This window comes from Propithecus coquereli, unplaced genomic scaffold (assembly GCF_000956105.1).
Source record: "Propithecus coquereli isolate 6110/MARCELLA unplaced genomic scaffold, Pcoq_1.0 Scaffold69, whole genome shotgun sequence".
NCBI lineage: Eukaryota > Metazoa > Chordata > Mammalia > Primates > Indriidae > Propithecus > Propithecus coquereli.
In genome coordinates, this window is record NW_012152951.1 from 5,791,053 (window position 1) to 5,813,146 (window position 22,094).

Below are 22,094 nucleotides of genomic sequence, written 5' to 3' on the forward strand. Positions count from 1 at the left end.
GAAAATAAAAGTTTCTTACCTCATATTCCATACAAGGATCTGGAGAATCATCAGTACAATGAATAAATCTTTAGAGAGAAAAAAGGCAACTGAATCTTTTTTTCCACTGGTGTCAGTTTATGCACACATATTCCTTACAATTAACATGCGAGTAATGTTTTACTAAAAGCATCCAGAAAGAGGAGACTAGTGCAAATGCGATGCACATTTATTAAGCATTATTCGATGCTATGCATTAGCCTAGGCGCCCTGAGATATTATCTCATTTAATCCTCAAAACAATGTTGTGGGCTATTATAATCTTAGAGATCGCATAATCTGCATTTTTCTGTTGAAAGGCAAAAATCTAATCCCAGAAAAGCCCACATTTAGCACCCAAGGCAGGACTTAACTGTCAAGTGCAGATTCCCATTGGCGGCAGGAAGGCACTGCCACCTCACCCATTCTCACCGTGCACACCTTCCGGCTAGGCCAGCAGTCTGCCTCTCCCTTAACACTAATCCTGCCGTCTAAAGCCACGCGAGGCTAATCTAATCCTCCTCCCATGTGACATTTTAAAAAATATTTGATTGAACTATTCAGCCCTCCATCAAGTATATTGCTTCCTCCTCTAAAAATCCTCAGTTTCATGAACAATATTTCATTTCATTTATTAAATGCCTACCCATACCCAAGACTGGGCTAGGCACTGGGAATGCTACAATGACACAAACTCCTTTGTCCTTTAGGAGGTCAGTCTGGTGGAGAAAGCTAACAAGTAGGCAAAGAATTTCAAAACACTGGGGAAAATAAAAATAAAATCCTCTGACAGCATAAAGGATGGACTGATCAGCTGTCTGCAGTGTGTGGGAGGGAGGGGAGGTGGTAGTCAAGAAGGGGTCCACATTTAAGGCAAAGGGAAACGTGCCAAGGTAGGGAGGGCACGTGAGAAATGTACGCAGTATTCAAAGAATGACAGGAGATTAGTACTGACGGAGTGTGGGATGCAAGGGGGAAACTGTCTCAAGACGGAGTAAGATAGAAATCTTGGACAATGAGAAGTACAAGTAACCAGAAAGGCCTTGTTTGCCTACCTAAGCAGGTTGAACTTTATTATATACACAGTGGGGAGCTATAAAGTTTCTAAATATGTGAGAGAGATCATCACATTCAGGCTTTAAGCATATCACTATGGCTCAGTGGTACTGGATAGTTTGGGGAAAGGGTGGCAACTTGGGAGGCAGGGAGACTAGTCGGAAGCTTGTTGCAACAGTCTCAGTGAGAAAGGAGGGTCCAACCGAGGCAATGGGCGTAGAGAAAAAGAGGAGCAGCACAGTACAAAGACAGTTAGGAGGCAGAGTCAGTATAACTCGGTGACTGACTGAAAAGGAGGGAGCAGGGAGGAAGAGGCCAGGGTGACTCTGGGGTGTCTGGCTGCAGGACTAGCTAGAGGCTGGCAGCACTGCCATTCACCAGGCATTACGAGACAGGAGGGAAAGCAGGCGACATGGGGTGAGGAAAGCCGGGAGAGTGCTGTATGTGGGCGTGCAGAACTGGAGACAATCGTGAGAACCACACAGCGATGTCTGATAAGCACCTGGAAGTAAGGAAACTCAAAAGAGCGGAAGGAGATGAAGACAATTCTGTGGAAGCAATAATCATACGGGTTTAAGAGCTAAAGTCAAGAAGCGGAAGTGATCACCTCAGGCAGATGACAGAATCCTGGGGAACACCAACAATTAAAGAGTGAGCGGAGGCAAAGGAGCTGGAGAAGGCGGCTAAAATCCTAGACGGAGGAGAGGGATGAGAAGGTGGCATCCTGAATGTTAAGGGAAGAGGGTTTCAACAAGCAAATGGTGAACTGACTCAATGGTACTGTAAAGTAAGACCAAGAAGGTCCCCTGGATCCGGTGACTTCTGCCAGGGCAATTTTAGAGAAAGTATTCCTACACAGGTGGAAACTAGATTGCAGAGAACCGAGGATTGAATGGGAGGTGAGAAAACAAAATATACACTTCAGAGCAGCCTGACTAGGAAATGTGGGAGAGAGAGAGGACAGCAGAAACAAAAGGTAACATTTAGGTGGCCGTCTTTAGCTTTCGTTTTTTAGTCTTTAAGAATGACATGCATCAGCAGAGAGGGTGTGATGATACGGGAGAGAAAAGGAAAGGAAGTGAGTTGGCTTATGTAAATGGTGTATAACTTGTAATACATAAATATATACGACTTGCAGTCGAGAGACATTTTTAAAAAAACATACAAACAACAAAAAACTTTTAAAGATGTCTTAAGCCATTTGCAAGCAAAACTGAGTTTGAAAAGCTTTTTAATTTCCCTGAATATACAATTAAGTTGGAATTCTCTGCAATCATTTATGATTTATACTACAAACAGTAACAATTTTAGTTTACTTGATTGGCTGAAATCCTGAGAAAACAGAACTTCTATTACCACTGATAATTATGCACTGACTGATAAAATCTGCATTGCAAAGGAAGGTAAACATAAGGTGTTTTTTTAAAAGCCAGTGGGTTTTCTCTATATTAGTAGGCTGTACTTACTGAACACTTACCTATCATATGCCAGGCACTGCATGAAACATTTTACGTTTGCCATCTCATTTAATCCTTACAATAATCCTATGAGAAAGGGCTATCATTTAATATTAATATCATCATCCATATTTATTGTATGAGGATACCAAGGCTCAGGAAGAGGAGGTAACAGGTAAGTGGGCAAGAGAGTGCATTAAACTCCATGCTGTACCACTTCTCTCAAGGATGGAGGTCCTAGAGCTGTTATTAAAGCTCTCAGATTAAGTTAAAACAAAACAGAAAAACAGCACGAATACTGGCAGGACTCCAGGCTCAAGCAGTATCACTGTTAAAAAAAATAGCTACCACTAACCAAATCGAATTTCCATAATATAAGATGGATTTTCCAAAATAACAATGTGTAAAACTTCTGTTTTTATACATTCAAGCACACACTGGTGCTATTTTAAGACCTCATTTTTCTCTGGAAAGCAAAAATCCCTTGCTTCAAATCAAACTAATTTAAAGGTATGTTACCCTAAGGAGTTATATCTAAAATTAGTAAGCTAGCTTTCAATATATTTAACTTTTTTCCTAATAAAAATTAATCCCATAGGTTGTTTTATGTTAATCAAAATTGAGATTGTGAACTGTCAGGTTAATAAAAATTAACATAATTATTTTTACCCTTAAATAAACCATCCTTTCCCCCTAAGGATCAGCAGACTGATAAGCATTAAGCATGTTTTTGGAGCTGTCCATTAAACATTTTCTATCATTTAAGAAAATTATGTTTGGACTCACAGCCAGTATAGAGACAAACGAAATATTCTGGATTAGATAATCCACATAAAGGAAAAAAGGAAATATTCCAATGAATATAAGAAAACAGTGGACTAGACATAAAAATCAAAATCAGGATCTTGGGCTCTGTACTAGCATTTTATGATCTTAGAAGTCAATTAAACTTCTCTGGCTGGATTTTAGTTGCAGTGGCAGTAAATGACAGTAAATGGTAGAGGGAATTAGGCAATTTCTAAAGTTCTTTATTCGATCAAATTTGTACACAACTTGTCAGGCCTTCTTTTCCCTCTTTCTTTGTTTTTGGTTAATCACTTGTTGCATACCGAAGCTCAGGGTATATTAGAGCTTCTAGAACACAGATTTGAAAATGAAAGTGTAGGGCTACAATGAGATGGGTCGATTTTTCAAAATACATCCCCAGAGATTCCAATCCAAAGGGTGAGATGGGGACCAGACGGCTATGTTTTGGAAAAGGTGGTGCTGAGGAGTAGCCTCAGCTCAAAACCAGCAAGAGGTTCTTGGGAAGAGGGCCAGGAGCGCATGTCAGCCAGCGAGAGGCCTGGTCAATGGCTCTGTGCCATTCTTGGGGAAGGGAAGAAACAGGAAAAGGGAGGAAGAAGCATCAAATTGGAGCAGCTGGGACCTCAAGCCTGGCCTTCAGAGCAGCAGCTTCAGCTAGAAAAGTCAGTCAGGCTCATCTAAACCCACTAAGGTCACTGCAGGATTTGGCAGGTTGTCAACCACTGGCAGGTAGCCACTTTGCATGAAACCTCTTGAATCTGGGGCTACATAAGATGGATCTGAAGAAATATGATCAAGATGATCATCTCTTTTAATAGTTATGCATAGGCCGAGCGCAGTGGCTTGGGCCTGTAATCCTAGCACTCTGGGAGGCTGAGGCAGAAGGATTGCTTGAGTTTGAGGTTTCTGTGAGCTATGCTGACACCACCGCACTAGCTGGGGTGACAGAGTGAGACTCTGTCTTAAAAACAAAACAAAAAAATAGTTCTACATAGTAAAATGTTCTTCTTTTCAAAAGACGCCCTAGCCTTTTTTTCCTACCCTAATAGCCTCAATATTTTAATTAGTAAAAATGCTAATTATTTAAAAAATTCTTTTATGAACATTTTATCCTTAAAACACCTTTCCTCAACTCCTTTTTAAATTCTAAGTGAAAAATGTATTAAAAATCCAGATAGTATTATGAAAGATAAAAAACTGTGTGGTAAAAGAATTTTTCATAAGAGAGAAAAGTATTTACAATACAGTATACTTTTAAAATAATAAGCACAAGTCACAAAACCATATACAGAACAATCTCACTTTTTAAAATAAACTGATAAATACATGACAAAACAACACAATGGTAAGTACCATGTTAACAATGCTCCCCCCCAAGAAGTGACAATTAATTTCTTCCATTGTTTATCTGTAGTATTTCTAACATTACATTTATCATATTGAATATACAGTACTTTTATATTGACTTTTAATTTTGAGGAATTAAAAAATACATAAAAGTACAAAGTGTACATGTATTGCTTTATAAGAAACTATTCAAGTTTACTTTAAAAGTTAATATTTTAGCTTCCAACCAAGCTAATTATCATGATAAAACTGAACTGGTTGCCTATCTTTTCTCAGTTTAAATGTAACTAAAAGATACAAGGGAGATATGGCCACTTCTTAAAGATTTAGAGAAACAAACAAACAAAAAAATAAAAAAAGATACAAGGCAGACAGAAGGAGAGAAATAGCAAAGAAATTAGAATAAAAAAAATAATACAGCATTTCCTTAATGGTTAGTATTGTAACAGAACTACTATCACTTTAATTTTTGAAATGTGCTTTTAACCATGTGGGTACTTGTATTTTTTGTAAATCTGATAATGAGGCTAGTTTTTTAGTAAGGTTTTATTTCATAAAGAACAAGGTAGATTAAGGTTCTATACTTACCTGTTTTAAAAATATTAAAGGAAAACCAAAAGAAGCAATTTCAGGGTCTTTATCTAATTTTTAAAAATGCTTCTACATTACTGCAAACATTGATTTCAACCTTTGATTAATCCTCATATTGCTACTTTAAAACAGGCATACACTTTAATACACATTTGCATTCTACCATCCTCTAACATTATTTTTAAATGTTGATTGCTTTAACGCTTATTTTAGAAACTTGACTAGTTTCAGAGGATAGGAGTAAGAACATATGTGGTATAGGAGCTTACTGTACAAGGCTTTTTCTTATTAAGATGATTAACCAGATGGCCAAGTATCCTCCCTGGAAAGAGAGGAAAGCGCTGAGCCCTCTAGCTAAGACTGGATCTAAAGGTCAACAATTCCATTTTCAGGAGCTCAGCCGAAACACTGAAAAGAACGTTGTGTGTGAACATTTGGATCCCATTTACATTCCTGAGGAGGTAGGTATGTTTAAAAACAAAAACTCCTAAAATTTTTTCCTGGATTAGTATTTTATACTAATTTGGAAGATTTCTTTAGTTGAAATTTTCAACAAGGTACCAACAGAAAGTGGTATTATATCAAAGTCATTAATTTACAGTCTAGTTTGAAAGGAGGCTCCTATGTTGAATTCTAAGCTCATAATTCTTGGTAGAATAATTATAGTTCCTCTAGCTAGCAATGAAAACTCTAAAATAAACACGAATGTTATTAAATAATAAATGTTACATAATCTACAACATAAATTACAAACTAAAAGAATTCTCAGATATAATAAGAGTAAAGATTCTATTTTGAAGGAAAAAAAGAGCGAAATCCCAAAGGTCTGTTGTGATGAGAGCTACTATAAAACTATGGCAGCATATTTTTAATACACTTTGAAATTAGCCAGTTAACAGAAATTTTGATGATGTTCTAAATCCAAATTTTAAAAAAGGAAAGAAAAATGAAAAACAAAAAGGAAAAGAAAAAAGACAATGATCACACACTACTGAGCTCCAGCCTGGGTGACAGAGTGAGATCCCCTATCTCTTTAAAAAAAAAAAAAAAAAGAAAGAAAAAGAAAAAGAAAACATGATGGTAATCCAAAACTAAAGAACTACGCTTAGCTAGTACTGATGACTAATAGGAGTGTTGTCTTTTTCTTCCTTTTATTTCTACCCAAATCATTCCCTCAACTTAAATTAAGACTGAGGTTCCTGCCAGCCAAACAGTCTTACTATTATATAAATAGGCATATTTATTATGCCCTAAACATGTCTTGAGACTGACGTTCTTTTTTCTGCGGATGTCGTAAGAAATGTAATCAAGACATGGTTTCTATCATTCTGTTCCAAATGTCTCACACATTGAAAGAGGTCAAACGTTAACACATTCAGTGATGAGGATGCATGTTTGAGAATGTGGGACTAGGGCAGCTCGGACAATCAGGGAAAGAGGCGTAGAATATGGAAGATAAGGCGCAATGTCTCCTATGCTATGTTATTAATGCAAAGAAAGAGGGGAAAGATGAGAAAGGATACATGTACAGTTATGCATAGCTTAACGACAGGGCTATGTTCTGAAAAATGTGTCATTAGGCAATTGTGTTGTTCTGTGAACACCGCAGAATTCACTTACACAAACTTAGATGGTAGCCTACTACACACCTAGGCTATATGGTACAGCCTATGGCTCCTAAGCTACAAACCTGACAGCACGTTACTGTACTGAATACTGCAGGCAACTGTAACACAGTGGTAAGTATCTATCTAAACATAAACAAGGTACAGTAAAAATACAGTATTACAACCGTATGAGACCACTGTCAGTGTATCGTGGTCCATCATTGTCTGAGACATGGGTATATGGCATGTAACTGTATGTGTACTATGATGGGTTGTGTTATGATTAATATATTGTACAAGAAAAAGCTGGATAGAGGTGGAAACAAAGGCTACTCCAGTGGAAAACACTTAAGTTGAAGATGATCGTGTTTGTTGGGGGCAAGGGGGATCCCAGTACTGGTGATGTGATTTACAATATTACCTACTCAAATGGTGTGAACTTGCTAATTTGGGCCAGTCAACATGGCAGGAGTGAGGAAGGAGAATCACTGTATTACCTAGAGAACATTCTCTGTGAATGTACTCTGGACAATTTAGGTGTTACCTAAATCCATTGACTGGGACCACAATTTCATCATTTTAAAAGTAATGAGAAAATTTCATCATTAAAGCTTTATAAGTGGCAGAAAATAAAGTCATTAGTGTTCCAAAATGGCATTAGGTATTAGAAATAATACCTACTGCCCTCAGGGTTACCAGGTATTTACTAGGGCACAATCCTTACTGGTAAGCTTTTCTCAAAAGTGGGAAGGTGGCAGGGAGCAGTGGCTCACACCTATAATCCCAGCATGTTGGGAGGTTGAGGTGGGAGGATCACTTGAGGCCAGGTGTTCAAGACCAGCCTGGGCAACATAGTGTGACCTGTCTCTACAAAATATAAATAAAAAATTAGCGAAGCATGGTGGTGCATGCCTATAGTCCTAGCTCCTCAGGAGGCTGAGGCCGGAGGGTCATTTGAGCTCAGGAATTTGAGGTTACAGTGGGCTATGGTTGCGTCACTGCACTCTAGCCTGGGTAACAGAATAAGACCCTGCTTCTTAAAAAAAAAAAAAAAAAAGAAAGTGGGAAAGTTACAACATTGCCCCTCACAGTAAAAAAAACCCTAATTATATGAAAACATTTTAAATCATGGGCAGAAACAGAACAGAAAAATTTAAAGCCAGGGAAAAATTAAGCACGAAAGTTTGGGTGCTCTAGCTTTTCTAGTTTAGAAAGCAAAATAAGAGTTTCAGTACACAGAGTCTGTTTTTTTAGATTGTCACTGGTGGTAGAAAAGGAAAGATAAAAGTAAAATACTGAATTAAGGCAGACTGGGTGTGTTCATTACAAGTTTCATAGAATTTTTCTTCAAAATGAGATAAGACATACCATCTAAAATTAAAACAATCTAAAGCAAAAAGCAAAAAAAAATTTGTCATTTAAATAAAACGGCTTTTAAAAAAAAATCACAAAGTACAAGGTTCTGTTAGGTCCCTAATGCACAAAATTTTACTCCTGAAATTGTTTGCTGCTGAATTTCAGAATAAATAGTTTTGTAATAGTCTTAAGAAAAAAACATCTAAAATTTATGTTGAACATAGCTGAGTTTAAACTGCTAAGACATGTGAAATTCTATGATCTCTAGTCAAATCTATTTCTCCTTAGTCATGAGCCCCTCAGAGAAACAATGAATGTTTTTTGCTCACTCAGCTTTTTCTTCTAAATGCCAGATGAATATCAAATTTTTTTTCTTGCTTAGTTGGCCAACTGAAGTGATACTTCATCAATAAAATAATTAATGAAAGTGGCCTTGTGATTCAGCAAGTTTAATCACATAATATATTTATACCTGGGCAAATAATTCAGTCAGCAAATATAATGCAGACGGATGACATTATGTGTGTCATATATCAACATCTACCTTTTAAAGCTTCTAGTCTAAAGTAACCATTTGAGGAATAGGAAAAATAAAACCAGTATGTAATATCATATAGCAACTCACAGCTATGGCAGACACTACTGGTTGTCTACCCTCTAGCCATCTGGAACCTTCAACCTGGCTAACAGAACTTGGATTATATAGACACTGGAAGCACTTGTGCTCCCTGACACCCTCCCTAATCCCAGGGATGCATGTGTTGATTAATCTAAGTGGTACGCAAGGTATGGCCCTGGCCAGCAGTATCAACGTATCCCCTGGGAACAGGTTAGAAAGGACAGGCTTGGGCCCCATTCCAGGCCTACTGAATCAGAAACCCTTGGGTGGAGCCCAGCAGTCTGTGTGCTGTCAAACTCTCCAGATGGCCCTGAGGCATGCTTATGTTGAGAACCCCCGGTCTAAACCAATCATGGCAATTCTGTTCCCTCTGCCAACTGCTGGATTAGGCTGGGCAACTGTTTGTGTGACCAGTGAGGGCTGAGAGGAAGTCTCCTGGGAAGCCTGCAGGCATGCTTTACTCGTTCACATACAGAAAAGAATGAGAGGAAATATACCCACCTCTCCTATTTTTGGTTCAGATATTGTCAAGTCTTCATGTGGCAGATACTCAGAACTGTGGCAGCAATCTTTTAACCATTAGGTGATAAACCCAAAGACCAAGCCAATAAACCAAGAATGGCAGATGTGAAAGAATGAGAGAGCATGGGTTCCTGGCAACCTTGGCGAGCTGTTGGATTAACCCTAAAAATACCCAATCTCCAGACTCCTTGTTAAATAATATATTTTTTAAACCCCATGTATGTAAGCTATTTTCAGTTCACCTTCTGTTAACTTGAAATCCTGACTATAACATACTTGTTTCTTTAGTCCAGTCAAGCCTCAAAATAGTATGAACAACTTAATCTCATATTTATGCTATATAATTTTATATAATTATGTGATACTCAATGATATTTTATTCTATTATACATTATGTTAATTGGAAGCATTCTGAAAAGAAAGAATCTATAACCTTATTAAGTGAAAGTACAAAGAATTTGTAGAATGATGTTATTAAAATTATATTCGGGTTTTGGTTCTACTGTAGGACCTTGAGCAAATTACTGAACAGATTTAGGCCTCAATTTTCTAACCTATAGAAGGAAAGGATCACTGATATGATCCTGTCCACTCTAATGAATTATATAGTCTTATATCTTTTTAAGAGCTCGTTCACAAGGCCTTTGTGACAAACATTCATCTTTAATGAGTTCCAGCAATAAATAATTTTTATGTGATTGGCAACACTGTTATGCAACTGACTTATTAATTGCTATGCAACTGACTACCAACAAATATTTCTAGAAAAGGGTGACACATTAGTGGTGCCAGCTAAAAGCCTGAAAGCTCAGTGCTCGGTATTAGCTCCTGCCAACGCCCAATTATTTATACTAGGAGAAGCATGGCATTCTGTGGGTAAATACTTTGAAGTCCAATACTCAAACTCACTTGCTTTGTTAACTTCCAAGCAAAAGTCAAAAAGTACAAAATGCAAAAAACCTATTGGTATTTCTACCATCCACTGGAATATCGGTTAAATTAAGACAATACGGGAGGGGTGGGCTAAGAGGAGGTAGCGGATTGTTAAATTGCAAAGCTAATTTAAAAACCATCGGCCTCAGAGTTAAAAGTGATTTATAGTTAAGTTTTGGAAAGGCAAAGGTGTCCTCACACTCTTACTGCAACTAACACTAAAGGTACATAAATGTCCATATCAGATGAATTAACAGGTAGAGAGTATTTTTAACGTAATATATTTCAAGGCCTCTTAAAGCATTAGATGTCAAAAAGCTTTACAATGTAAAAAAAGGCATGACTTTCTTCTGATCAGAGGTAGCTCCTAGAATGAAAATACTACTGCGTTACTGCTATTATGAAATGAGGGCTACCAATACCCTACCAATAACACTTGTGCTCACACAACCACAGAGGGTTGTCAACTACTGTCAAAACAATACGTACTTCTTTCCTTAGAACCAGAAATACCAACACAGGTAAAATCCTCTTTATAATAAACATGCAATACAATCACATTCAGTGATTGTTATTTAACTCCTTTCCTTTAATTAATACAATACTAAAACAATACGTCCAAGCTGCAGAGCTCAGAAACTACAGAGCTGAAGCACCACCGTCACGCAGTGAACTTATTTATCCATGCCACACTCCACTTCAAAAAAGGATGTGAGCTGAAACGGGGTGAACTGGCAGGGCAGATTCGACTGGATGGACAGGGAGCAAACGGTATGCGTATACAGTATCTGCACCCCATTCTCCTCCTTAGCTTCTAGATTTTATGATATGCTTTATTTTAGAGGCCTGTTTAAAGATGAGTTTAACTAAGATAACTGGTCTGTTTAAGATGAAGTAAGAGGAGAAGCCAAGAAGAACAACTGCTATTTGATGACAGAACAAAAGAAGCCCGACAGCTCAGCAGTGCAGGTGTTCTGTCCGCCCGCAATGCAGACAGCACAGCAAGCTCTTCAGCTATCGACTGACTGGAAAAAGGAAGGAAACACAGCGATCCCACTTCTAGAAACTTATCCTAAGGAAAAAATTAGGGAAGCGCACGAAGATTTAATTCAAGGACTGCAGGACTATAGAAGAAAAGAGGATTGGTTAAACTATGCTATCCAGGGGCATGCCATTAAGGTAATGAAAAAGAATGAAGAATTTAAGTATTTAATGACATGCAAAGATGTCGCTATATATGCAATATATTGCTGACTAAGCAATATGAACTATAGGATCTCCCTTAAAAAAAAAAAATCTGTATATACCAATGTGGAAAACCTGGGTAAAAAAAAAAAAAGAAAACGAGAATTATAAAAATAAAAAAATTAAAAAAAAATCTGTATATAGGTAGAGACAGGTATATTTTATCATACATTTGCATAGAATGCTAGAAGTATATAGAACCAATTGTGGTGAGATCATGGGTGCTTATATATGTCCTGTTTTTGCTTAGTTATAGTCCCTTATTTTGTCTTTCTATGATAAACATATATCAGTTTTATACCAGGAAAAAAATTACTAAAATGTTGAAGGGATAGAGATACAGAAAACCCTTGATATTTAGGGACTTATTTACTATAAAGGAAAAGAAAGGTTTGATTTAATAGGTCATTTTGGCAACATGAAATAGCTTTGTTATTTGGGATGGCAGTTTATAATTGTACTAAAACCAATGAAATTTCACCTATAGAAAAATTTGTGCAGGTACTGAAACCACTGATGAGAGAGAACAAGAGATACTTACGGCTGAGTGAAGTCACGAGTGATGAAATCAGAACTCTTGAAAAGTAGAAAGATGTCGCTGAGGGTTTTACACTTCAGGGAACTATTCATTGCTATCCAGTATGCATCCTAAAGAATAAAGCACGTGCGATTTACTACATATTCCACGTTAGTTGCTATGAATGCTCAGGCCTATAAACAAAATCAATAACACATATCACTTCAAAGGCTTAAGAAAGTCAAGTAAATTTTAGCAGTACTGTCAAATGTTAAATTACATCTCTCAACAACGAAGAGCATCACTACTGCATGGCACTCAGTTATGAACACTGAGATGCCACGGTCCTCAACGTTTCAGCCCCAGCCCACGCACCTCCTAATGTTTTTCTCAGTGATGACAGAAGAAGGGGCAATAAGGAATCAGAAACACTGACACTTCAGCTAAAAGACTACAGTGGTCAAGAAACAGACTGCCCAGCTACTCTCTAAGAAAAAAGAGACCACTTCCCTCCCTCCTTCCTGTTTCTGGGGAGTGACAGCCAAATACCTGCACTTTGACGGTTGGGGCAGTCAAGCCGCATGTCTACCAAATCTGGGTGAGAAGGAAGTGAGATATTCTGAACTATCACAACTTTAAATGGTGAAGATCTCATACGTATGAACAAAAAAAGGAAGAATGGCAGGCACGGTAGGGATAAAGTTTAGTGGAACATGATTAAAAATGACTGAGTTAAGTCATTTAAAAAACACACCTCTACTACAGACAGTTCAGACACAGGGCAGTAATATAATATGAGCAAAATAATGGTTGCAAAAACCTATCCAGTTACCCACAGCACGTGGAAGCAAAATACTGGCACATAATAAGTACTCAATAAATAAATTAATGAACAAATGCATAATTTACAACCACAAATAATCTACCCATCTTCAGTGAAAAGCCTCAACCCAGTTCAGTAGTATGGAATGATTAAAAATATGGCTCATATATAGATGAAAAGTTGACTGTAAGGAACTACGAATGAGCTCAGTAACTTCTTTATAATTTCTCCCAACGAAAATGATGATGAACTTCTGAAGACAGTATATTGAACATACACATTTAATTCCCCTGAAACAACATGTACATGGCCAACCATGCAGCTGAACCAACAAGACACTCATTAACTCCAGGGAAAACAAAATGTTACATGAGAAAACATACGTAATCCAGACGTGTACACAGTGTTTGCATAATCATAGTAAGTGGAAATGCCAAATACTGATCTAATCAAAATTTGCTAGCTATGACAAGGATAGTGTAATAGAAAGAAGAGGGGATAGGATATAAAAGACAGCTGAATCTTTCTGTTTCAGAGTGGGAAGTCAATAATAAATACCTATCCTGAAAAATAAAGAAACAGAGGTAAATAACAAAAGAAGGTACTGAAATATTTTAAAGTGGTTGCCTCTGGGGAGCAGGAATTGGTGAAATAAAATAGGTGTCAGGACCAGTTAATTTTTGTAGCAAGCTTCCAAATCTGAAATTTCAAAATCTGTACATGTACAGTATAATTACTTTTAAAAAAGTTATTGTTCAGTTTAGAATATAAAAGAAAGGCACACGAGATGATTTTTGAAGATGCAAATAAGTCTTTGATTCCTCTAAATGAGTTTTGCTGACATAAAATTGTTTTCTATTGGATTTTTAAAAAAGAGACTTTTTCCCACAGGCCTTAACTTTTACAAAAATCTTGTCAATGCAATGTTAAAATAATAAAACACAATTTAAGAAAATATCAGTTGATTTCTCAAACTGCTCTATTTATATAGCCTGTGACATTTTTATTTTTATTATTTTTCAACAGAGAAAAATTTTTCTGTTAAACCAAACAGCTGAAGTTTTGAAAAGGGCAAAGTAAAAATTTCCTCAGAATTCTAGCATGATCAGCAACACAAGAGGTTGAAACTGTCTTTTAGCAGAATATACAGTATTTCACAGACCAGGAAAGTGTATAGCAGAGTCAGGAAGATAAAATAACAGATGGAAAATAATAATAAATTCCACAGTATATTTTCCTACGATTAGGAATATAATTAGACCTTCTGTGTGGATATAAAATGAAATGAATAGCAAAACAAAGAATATTCAAACAATAAGAGGTTTACTTATGTGTTCCTACCCTTGGGGCACTCCAGTTAAGCTTAGGAAAGACACTGCCCCCCAGGGAATTGATAGCTTCCTGGACTTTAGTGGTGAACTCAGGAAATTCTGGTGCCTACAGAGAGAAAGAAGAAATATTTGGGCACGTCAATATCATCACAGTAACTATGGAAAACAAGATCAAAATGCCAAGGTTATAGCTTGGGGTATAAAAACAGAATTTAGAATACAAATTACCACCAGAATTTTTGAACCGAGTTAAATAAAATCAGTGATCAAGTACATTCACCAGAAAGAGAAATAAAATAACCAGCTGCTCAAATGGCATTTTCCAAAGCAATCAAACCCACAAAACTAAAAAGACAGATGTCACTAGGCATCTGGAGATGCGAGGAAGGAATGAATAATTCTCTGCACACCTACATAAAACCAGTATTTATCAAATGAAAATAGACAGGTAGAATATCACCTGTCCACATACTCCAGTTATTAGAATTAACACCCCCACTTAAGGGGCCAGAAGCCTTTCTATTTGCAGGAAATGTCTTGGACATACAGTATCCCCAGAAGGCTTTGTGAGAATGAAAAATAGCTGATGTGGTAACTGTATTTAAATACTAGTATTTTCAGACAAGTTGTTTTTTTGTTGGTTTTTGGTTTGTTTTTGTTTTTAGAGATGGCGTTTTGCTATGTTGCCCAGACTGGACTGGAACTCCTGAGCTTAAGTGATCCTCCTGCCTCAGCCTGCTGAGTAGCTGGGACTACAGGTGTGCGCCACCATGCCGGGCTTAGACAAGTTTCAAAAATAGGACCTTAGTGAAATTAAAATGTTCTCTCCTTGGTTGATTTAAAGATGCATGTTTTATACAAGCAGGTGATTGAAATATTCTACATGTTCAAATCAACTAAGAAGTAAATAGAAATAGTGCTGTTAAAAGGAACTTAAGCTTGATGCCATTATGCCCTGCCTCGAGCTTTAGGTCACTAGTAAAGGAGCTCATGGATAAAAGCGAGAGAAAAAGAAAAGTAAGAGAGGTGGAAATGGAGTCTTGAGGAGAGACCGAAATACGGAAAACTAACAGATTCTCCCCAGTCATTCGTTCCCACTATCCCCTATAAAGGGGACCGCTGCCCCCTAACGGGCAACTGCAAGTGCTGAAAAAATCCAGTGAACAATTTCTTCCATAGGGGAAAAAAAGTGAGACTAGGTCTAGAATTAATTAGACTACGCATTCCAAAATTAAATCTAGAGTTTATGTGGATCCCCGAGAGAGAAAAAACTTTGCCAAGATTCTGGGAAACAGACCAAAGAGTAAGTTTCAAAAAATGGTAATATATCCCCCAAACTAGAAAGCAAAAGCCTAGGGAGTAAAAAAGAGAGCTTAAGGCCCACTTAGGCTACCCTTCTCTTTGGCACAGATAAGTCTGACCTCTAGACTGGTTAACAACAGAGTCTTTTAGTTATCTGATAGGCTGCCACTGTATCTGCCTCCCATTATACTCCTTCTTCAGCTTAGATTCATGAAATTAAATTAGAATAATTTAGAGAGGCTTTCAAAATGAATAATAGCATTAAGAGATTTTATTTTCCATTCACCTCTCCCACTCAAAAGGAATTACAATTTATGTTAAGCCAATAATTTCCCCATCATCACCTGAAGCTGCTGAGCTGGCTCCCTAGAGCTCACCCATAAACACCACTCATCTAAGATCTGCACTGGCAGTATTTCCTGTAAACAAACAGCTGTTACACAAATTTTACAACATGAAGGGATTCAACCTTCAAAGACAAAACAATTTAATTGTCCTATCCCATAAAACTTGATATCTAAGGATAGCTTTATACTTAAGTATTGCATTTGTTTATTTGTTTGTTTTAGAGACAGGGTCTCACTCTGTTGCCCAGGCTGGAGTGTAGTGGCACCATCATAGCTCACTGTAACCTCGAATGCCTGGGATCAAGCGATCCTCCCACTTCAGCCTCCTGAGTAGGTGGACTACGAGTGTGTGCCACCATACCTGGCTAATTTTTAAAATTTTTTGTGGAGACAGGGTCTTGTAATGTTGCCCAGACTGGTCTCACCAACTCCTGGCCTCAGGCAATCCTCCTGCCTTGTGTCCAGCCTGTATTGGTTCCCTCAAATCCTCAAAATTATTCAACTTTAGGAAATCCTGGCATAAAGAGCCTGAAACAAATTTAAATTATAAAAAGTTTATGCATAGTTTTCATTTGGAAGACCATGTATTGCCCACATATAGCACACCCTTCCAGATTATCTCATTCTAGCAAGGTCTCTGAGCTATTTTACAGCTCGGTAAATTGTAGGTAAATGATAGCAATATGAACTAATCCTTGTGGACCTGCAACTGCTATCTTGCCTGAAGAGGGATTGTTTGCTCTCCTGCCCTGGAGGGACATTTCATAACGGAGGGAGATAAAACCGGTTTTGCCTCATTTATATGGCCATTTCAATATTCCTGATCTATAAATTTTTGTCTTGTCTTGGGATTCTCTTTTGAACCAGTTCTAACATCTGTCTGGTTCCCACATGAGTTAAATAAATCTTCAAGATGCATTAAACAGTTTTATATCTATATGGGAGTCATGATTTTACCGTTTTCTGAAAATTATTTATAAACAGATTTAACTAATGTATCTTTTTAGTTTTAAGCTCATAGCTCAACTAGCCAATTTAAAATATGCATAACACCTCAGCTGTCTGGGAAAAGTTCCCATTGTAAGTAGCATAGAATCTACACTTCTAATGTGATTTCCACGGACTCTGTGATCTAGACTCACCTCTCACTTCTCCATCCTTCCAACCTCACCTACCATAGCACCCTGTACTACACTCATCCAGAAAGGGTAAGTGTCTTTTTTGTTAATTTTTTTTAGAATTATGAAATGTCTTAAATGTACAAAAAACACATACCTATGTTCATAGATCCAAAAAGTCAACGATTTGGCATATGTGATCCAGACTTTTACATTTATTAAGGGGAAAAAAAATGAGGTAGAAATGAGGCTCCTCTGTCCTTGTTCTCCTCCCTAATCCTTCCTTCTCTCCCCACAGGCAGGTGCTATTGCAAAATTGGGGAGTATTCTTCTATATTCGTGATTTTACCCGTGATCTGTACCCATGCATAAAATATGGCACTCAAAAAATTTAACATAAATGCTGTCACATACTATGCTTACTTTTAGCAACTTACTTTTTAAAATTCACCATTGCGTTTTTGAAATTTATCCATCTCAGTTGTATTTTTTTTTTTTTCATTTTTAATGAACTGCTTTTGCACATGTACTAATGGCCCATTTTCCATTCACCAATACTTTGGATTTTCCCACCCCAGTCCTGGCTCACATCTCGCCTCCACTAAGAGGGTTCTACTATGAATATTCCCCTGCCAACTCGATTTAGTTCCACCCAGTGAAACCCACTTTTTGAAATTATTAACTTTTTATTTTTAAATAATTCCAGAAACATAAAAAGAATATCAAGAATTTCTACATACTTTTCACCCAGATTTTCCCGTTTTACCACATTTGCTTTATAACTCTCCCCCAACCTTCCTCTCTTCATATCTATGCATGCGTGTCTATTTACATATACATAAAACACATTTTTCATATAGAGTAATTTGCAGTCATCGTGCCCCTGTATCCCTAAATACTTCAGTGTGTCGTCCCTAAAAAGCTGATTTAACATTCTCTTACATAACACAGTAAAATTATCAAAACCAGGGAACTAACACGGATACCATATCTATTAGTTAATTTATAGATCTTATTCGAAGTTTGCCAATTATCCTAACAATGTCTTTTATAGCAAAAGAAAAATCAAAACTTTTTATCTTGTCCAGGCATCCAGTCTACAATCATGCACTGCATCTAGCTGTCACGTCTCTTTAATCTCCTTTAATCTGCAACAGTTCCTCTCTCTTATCATTTATGATCTTGACAGTTTTGAAGGGTACACGGCAGCTACTCCACCTAATTTCCAAAAATGTTGAGTCTGTTTCATGTTTCCTCACGATCAGATCCAGGCTATGCAGTTGTGTCAGGTGATGTGTCCCTCCTGTACGTCCTTCTAGCAGGAGGCACACATTTTCTAACTCCAGTCCTGAATTTCTCCATGAACTTGATTCCTTTTAATGGAGAATGATATTTAGAAACCAAGATCAGGGCACTAGGAGTGCTCACTGCTACCATGTCACATGTCAAACCTTAGCGAACAGTTTGGTAAATACATACACATCTTTATGTTATTAATTTCTGTATCTGTCCATCCACATATATTTAAAATCAAGAGTTGATACTGATAATCCTTACCACTTTTAAGGTCCGGGTCAAATATCGCTTACCCCTTCAGGCATTTCCAGTGCCCGCAGCTGTAAATGCTCTCTCTGTTCTGACAGCACTGCCATCTACCCCCTACCTGTGCCGCCTCTACCCACGGTTCACAAACTCCCTAATGGCAGGAATCAAATCATATTCATCTTTGTTCATTTCACAGAACCTAGTATAGTGCCCTGAATATGGCAGATAAGTAACATTTACATTGAACTGAATTCCCATAAAAGGAGAGGGGTCTGCACGGCATCCAGAGTAAACAAAACATGCAAACTTTCCCCGTCTGCATTTGTTGCCATGTTTCACTTTTTACGCCTAAAGAAATACGGCAGTTTGGGGCGTCTCCACTTTTTTTTGTTGTACCCTGGAAACTCCAACTCTTTCATTAAAATAAAGAGAAATAGCTTTGTATTTTGAGCTGTATTAGAATATACCCTTCCCTAAAACTAGTTTCCTTTTTTTCTGCCTTTATATTTACTTGTAGGGAATTTTACAAAAACATTTCTCTTTTAACTCAAAGTATAAGGAGTTTCATTTATCTATTTTTAGAAGTACATTTTTTGGTTTCAATTATTCCTTTAACAATCTTTATTAAAAAAATTTTTAAGTTAAATTTCACAACAGCAATCTTATCTTGGAAGACTATAATATACTTGATCAACTTCTACATTTTTATATATAAAACATTGGTTAAAGCCACATACTTCTCTATTCTTGCTTGAAAGAGACTAATTTTCAAGTCATTTAAATATCCTTGTATTAGTAAATATAGATTTTCACTTTAATTTAGGTTCCACAGATCTGGGAACCAAAGAGTTTAACATTAGGCTTGATTCCTTCTCACAGAGCTTAACAGAAATAAGTCAAAGCATCAAATACGAACTTAAAATATTTCCTTTGTAATCAAAGGGAAAAAGAGAGCAAATCATATTTATCTGTTAAGCAATAATTCAAGTTAAAATAATAAATAACAGCCCACAGAGAAAAAGATCCTTGAAATAGTGAGTACATGGGAAATTCAAAAGGTACGCATTTAAACCTTGACGCTAACCCTCATGTGACAGCGTGAATCTCTTACCGTAAGCGTGGCTGTGTTCTCATCATCAGACCACTGCGTGGAAAAGAGGACAGAAACAAAATATTACACTTAAGTACTGCACGGGGCTTCCAAAAAGCAGTGAGCCATCTAAAAATGATACATAAACAGGAGACATCTTTTCCTGAACATACAGTATACAGAAAAATATGTCAAAGTGAGATTTTCTCAAAGTGAGAGTAATTTCTCACTTTATCAAATGTAAGGTAAGATCTAAATGTCAGAACCATTTTAGAGATCATTTAAATTACAACAGTCTACAGAACAGGTTATTTTATTTTGTACCAACCTGTATTTCTTCTGCTTCATCATCACTGTCTGGCTGAGAGCGTGTTGGTGGATCTTCCCTAAAATACATAAACAAAAATTAAGCAAGAAAAAGACTTTGGTACCATGTAGTCATAATTTCAGGTGTACTGAGTATATTTTTTTACAAACCCACACAGACAGCCTTAGACTGGAGAACCATATACACAAACTCATTCAACTAACTCTTACCATCTAAATTCAGTGAAGCAAAAAATTCCTTGTTAGGATAATAAGGAATATATTAAGATGGTTACACATCCAAACCTACATATATAAACCCCAAAAGTGAGTTTAAAAAGACATGTTTGAAAACTACCATTCAGCAACAAAATGGAATGATAACATAGTTGAATCCCAAAAGCATTATACTGAATTAAAGGAGCCAGACTGTGAAATTATGATATATATATATGTATTTTTTCACCCACAGTTTGTGCCCACAGCCCATGATACAGTCTTTTGCTGTAACACTGGGGTGCTCAGGTGTTAGAAGCAGGCTTTGGCAAACAGAATCTCTCTCTGACCTTCTCCTGTGCTCTTTTGACTTGCTCTTTCTCCCCAAGGCAGGCCACAGAAACTAAAAATACATCCTCATCAGATGGTAGGTCATAAGACCCCCATTTCAGGAGGAGTCTTGTCCCAAATCTGGGAGGAAGGAATGCTACACAGACAAGCCAAGAAGAATCTGAAATAGACAGCTTTGCTGGGTTTCCCCATTCAGTCTATTAGTATTAGCTCATACTGGTTTTTGTCCAATCACATTTCTACACAGTTGTCAATCATGCCTACCCAATGAAGTCTCTATAAAAGGACCAAGAGAACAGAGTACAAAGAGCTTCTGGACAGCTGAACACATGGAGGTTCCTGGAGAGTGGTGTGCCCGGGGAGGGCATGGAAGCTCTGCCCCCCTTCCTCCGTAACTCACCCTACACATCTCCTCATCTGTATCTTTCATAACATCCTTTATAATACACCGGTAAACCTAAGTAAGTATTTCCCTGAGTTCTGAGAGTTGTTCTAGCAAATTCAGCAAACCCAAAGAGGGGGCCCCGATTTATAGCTGGTCGATCAAAAACATGGGCAAAACAACCTGGGGCCTGTGACTGGCGTTGAAATTGGGGGGCAGTCTTGGGGACTCAGCCCTCCACCTGTGTGATCTAGTGCTATCACCAGGTGGACGGCATGAGAATCGGATTGGAGGACATCCACCTGGCATCCGCTAAAGAACTGATTGCTTGCTCGTTGGTGCGGGAAAATCCCCATACATTTGGTCACAGCAGTCTTCTGTGTTTATTCTTGTGGCGTGAGAGCAGAGGAAAAAGTTTGTATTTTTTCCATTCACACAGACACAAAAGAATACATATTACATGATTTATTTATATGAAATTCTAGAACTGACCAAAAACCAGGCTAAGAAAGGAATAAGAGAAAAACTTTCTGGGGAATGGAGCAGTGGTAAAATACATGTAATATGTTTATCAAGATTTGTCAAACTGTACATGTAAGATCTATGCATTTTCTTGTAAATGTACCTCATTTTAATTATACCTATAATTTTCAAGTTTTTATCTATAAAAGTAACCCAATCTAAAATCACTACTCTTGAAATCTCAATAAACGTTGCTTTTCTCAACCTGAGCTAATGACATCTTCATTCATCTAGTTGTTCAATCAGAAATCTGAGAGGAATTGTTGACACTTCCCTCTCCATCACGAAGTTCTGAAGGTGCAAGCTCCAAATCATCTCAAATCCATTCACTTTTTCCCTTCTGTTGTCACCACCTTAGTTGAACCCACTAGGAGGTCTCACATTCTCACAACAACCCTGCAAGGTAAATGCTATACTGTCATTTGCCCCATTTATAGACAAGGAAACTGAGGAAGAGAGCTAGAAAATAGTGAGGATATGATTTAAAACTAGGCAATCTGACTCAAGAACCAGCACTACACCAAACTGATGCTCACAAAATATGAAGCTGAACTGTCTACTCCAAAAGGGCAGAGTTCCTATGTGATTAGTGCTTTGCTATAAGATACAGGCACAGCAATGATTAACAGTATTTAATACAGTGCTTGCCTAAATCAGAGGCTGTGCAAACATCCGGCCAGTGAAAA

General features: G+C 37.4%; 1 protein-coding gene across 1 annotated transcript in view; it reads right to left on the reverse strand.

The window, feature by feature from the left end:
• CDC123 (cell division cycle 123) overlaps window positions 1-22,094 on the reverse strand; it is a 43,888-nt gene that overhangs the window by 17,406 nt on the left and 4,388 nt on the right. Inside the window, exons 3-7 of the mRNA XM_012660909.1 lie at window positions 19,960-20,017; window positions 19,653-19,685; window positions 14,240-14,335; window positions 12,100-12,206; window positions 20-68 (exon numbers count right to left, since the gene is read on the reverse strand). Of these exons, the coding sequence (XP_012516363.1) occupies window positions 20-68; window positions 12,100-12,206; window positions 14,240-14,335; window positions 19,653-19,685; window positions 19,960-20,017 (343 nt within the window). The remainder of the gene's footprint in view (window positions 1-19; window positions 69-12,099; window positions 12,207-14,239; window positions 14,336-19,652; window positions 19,686-19,959; window positions 20,018-22,094) is intronic.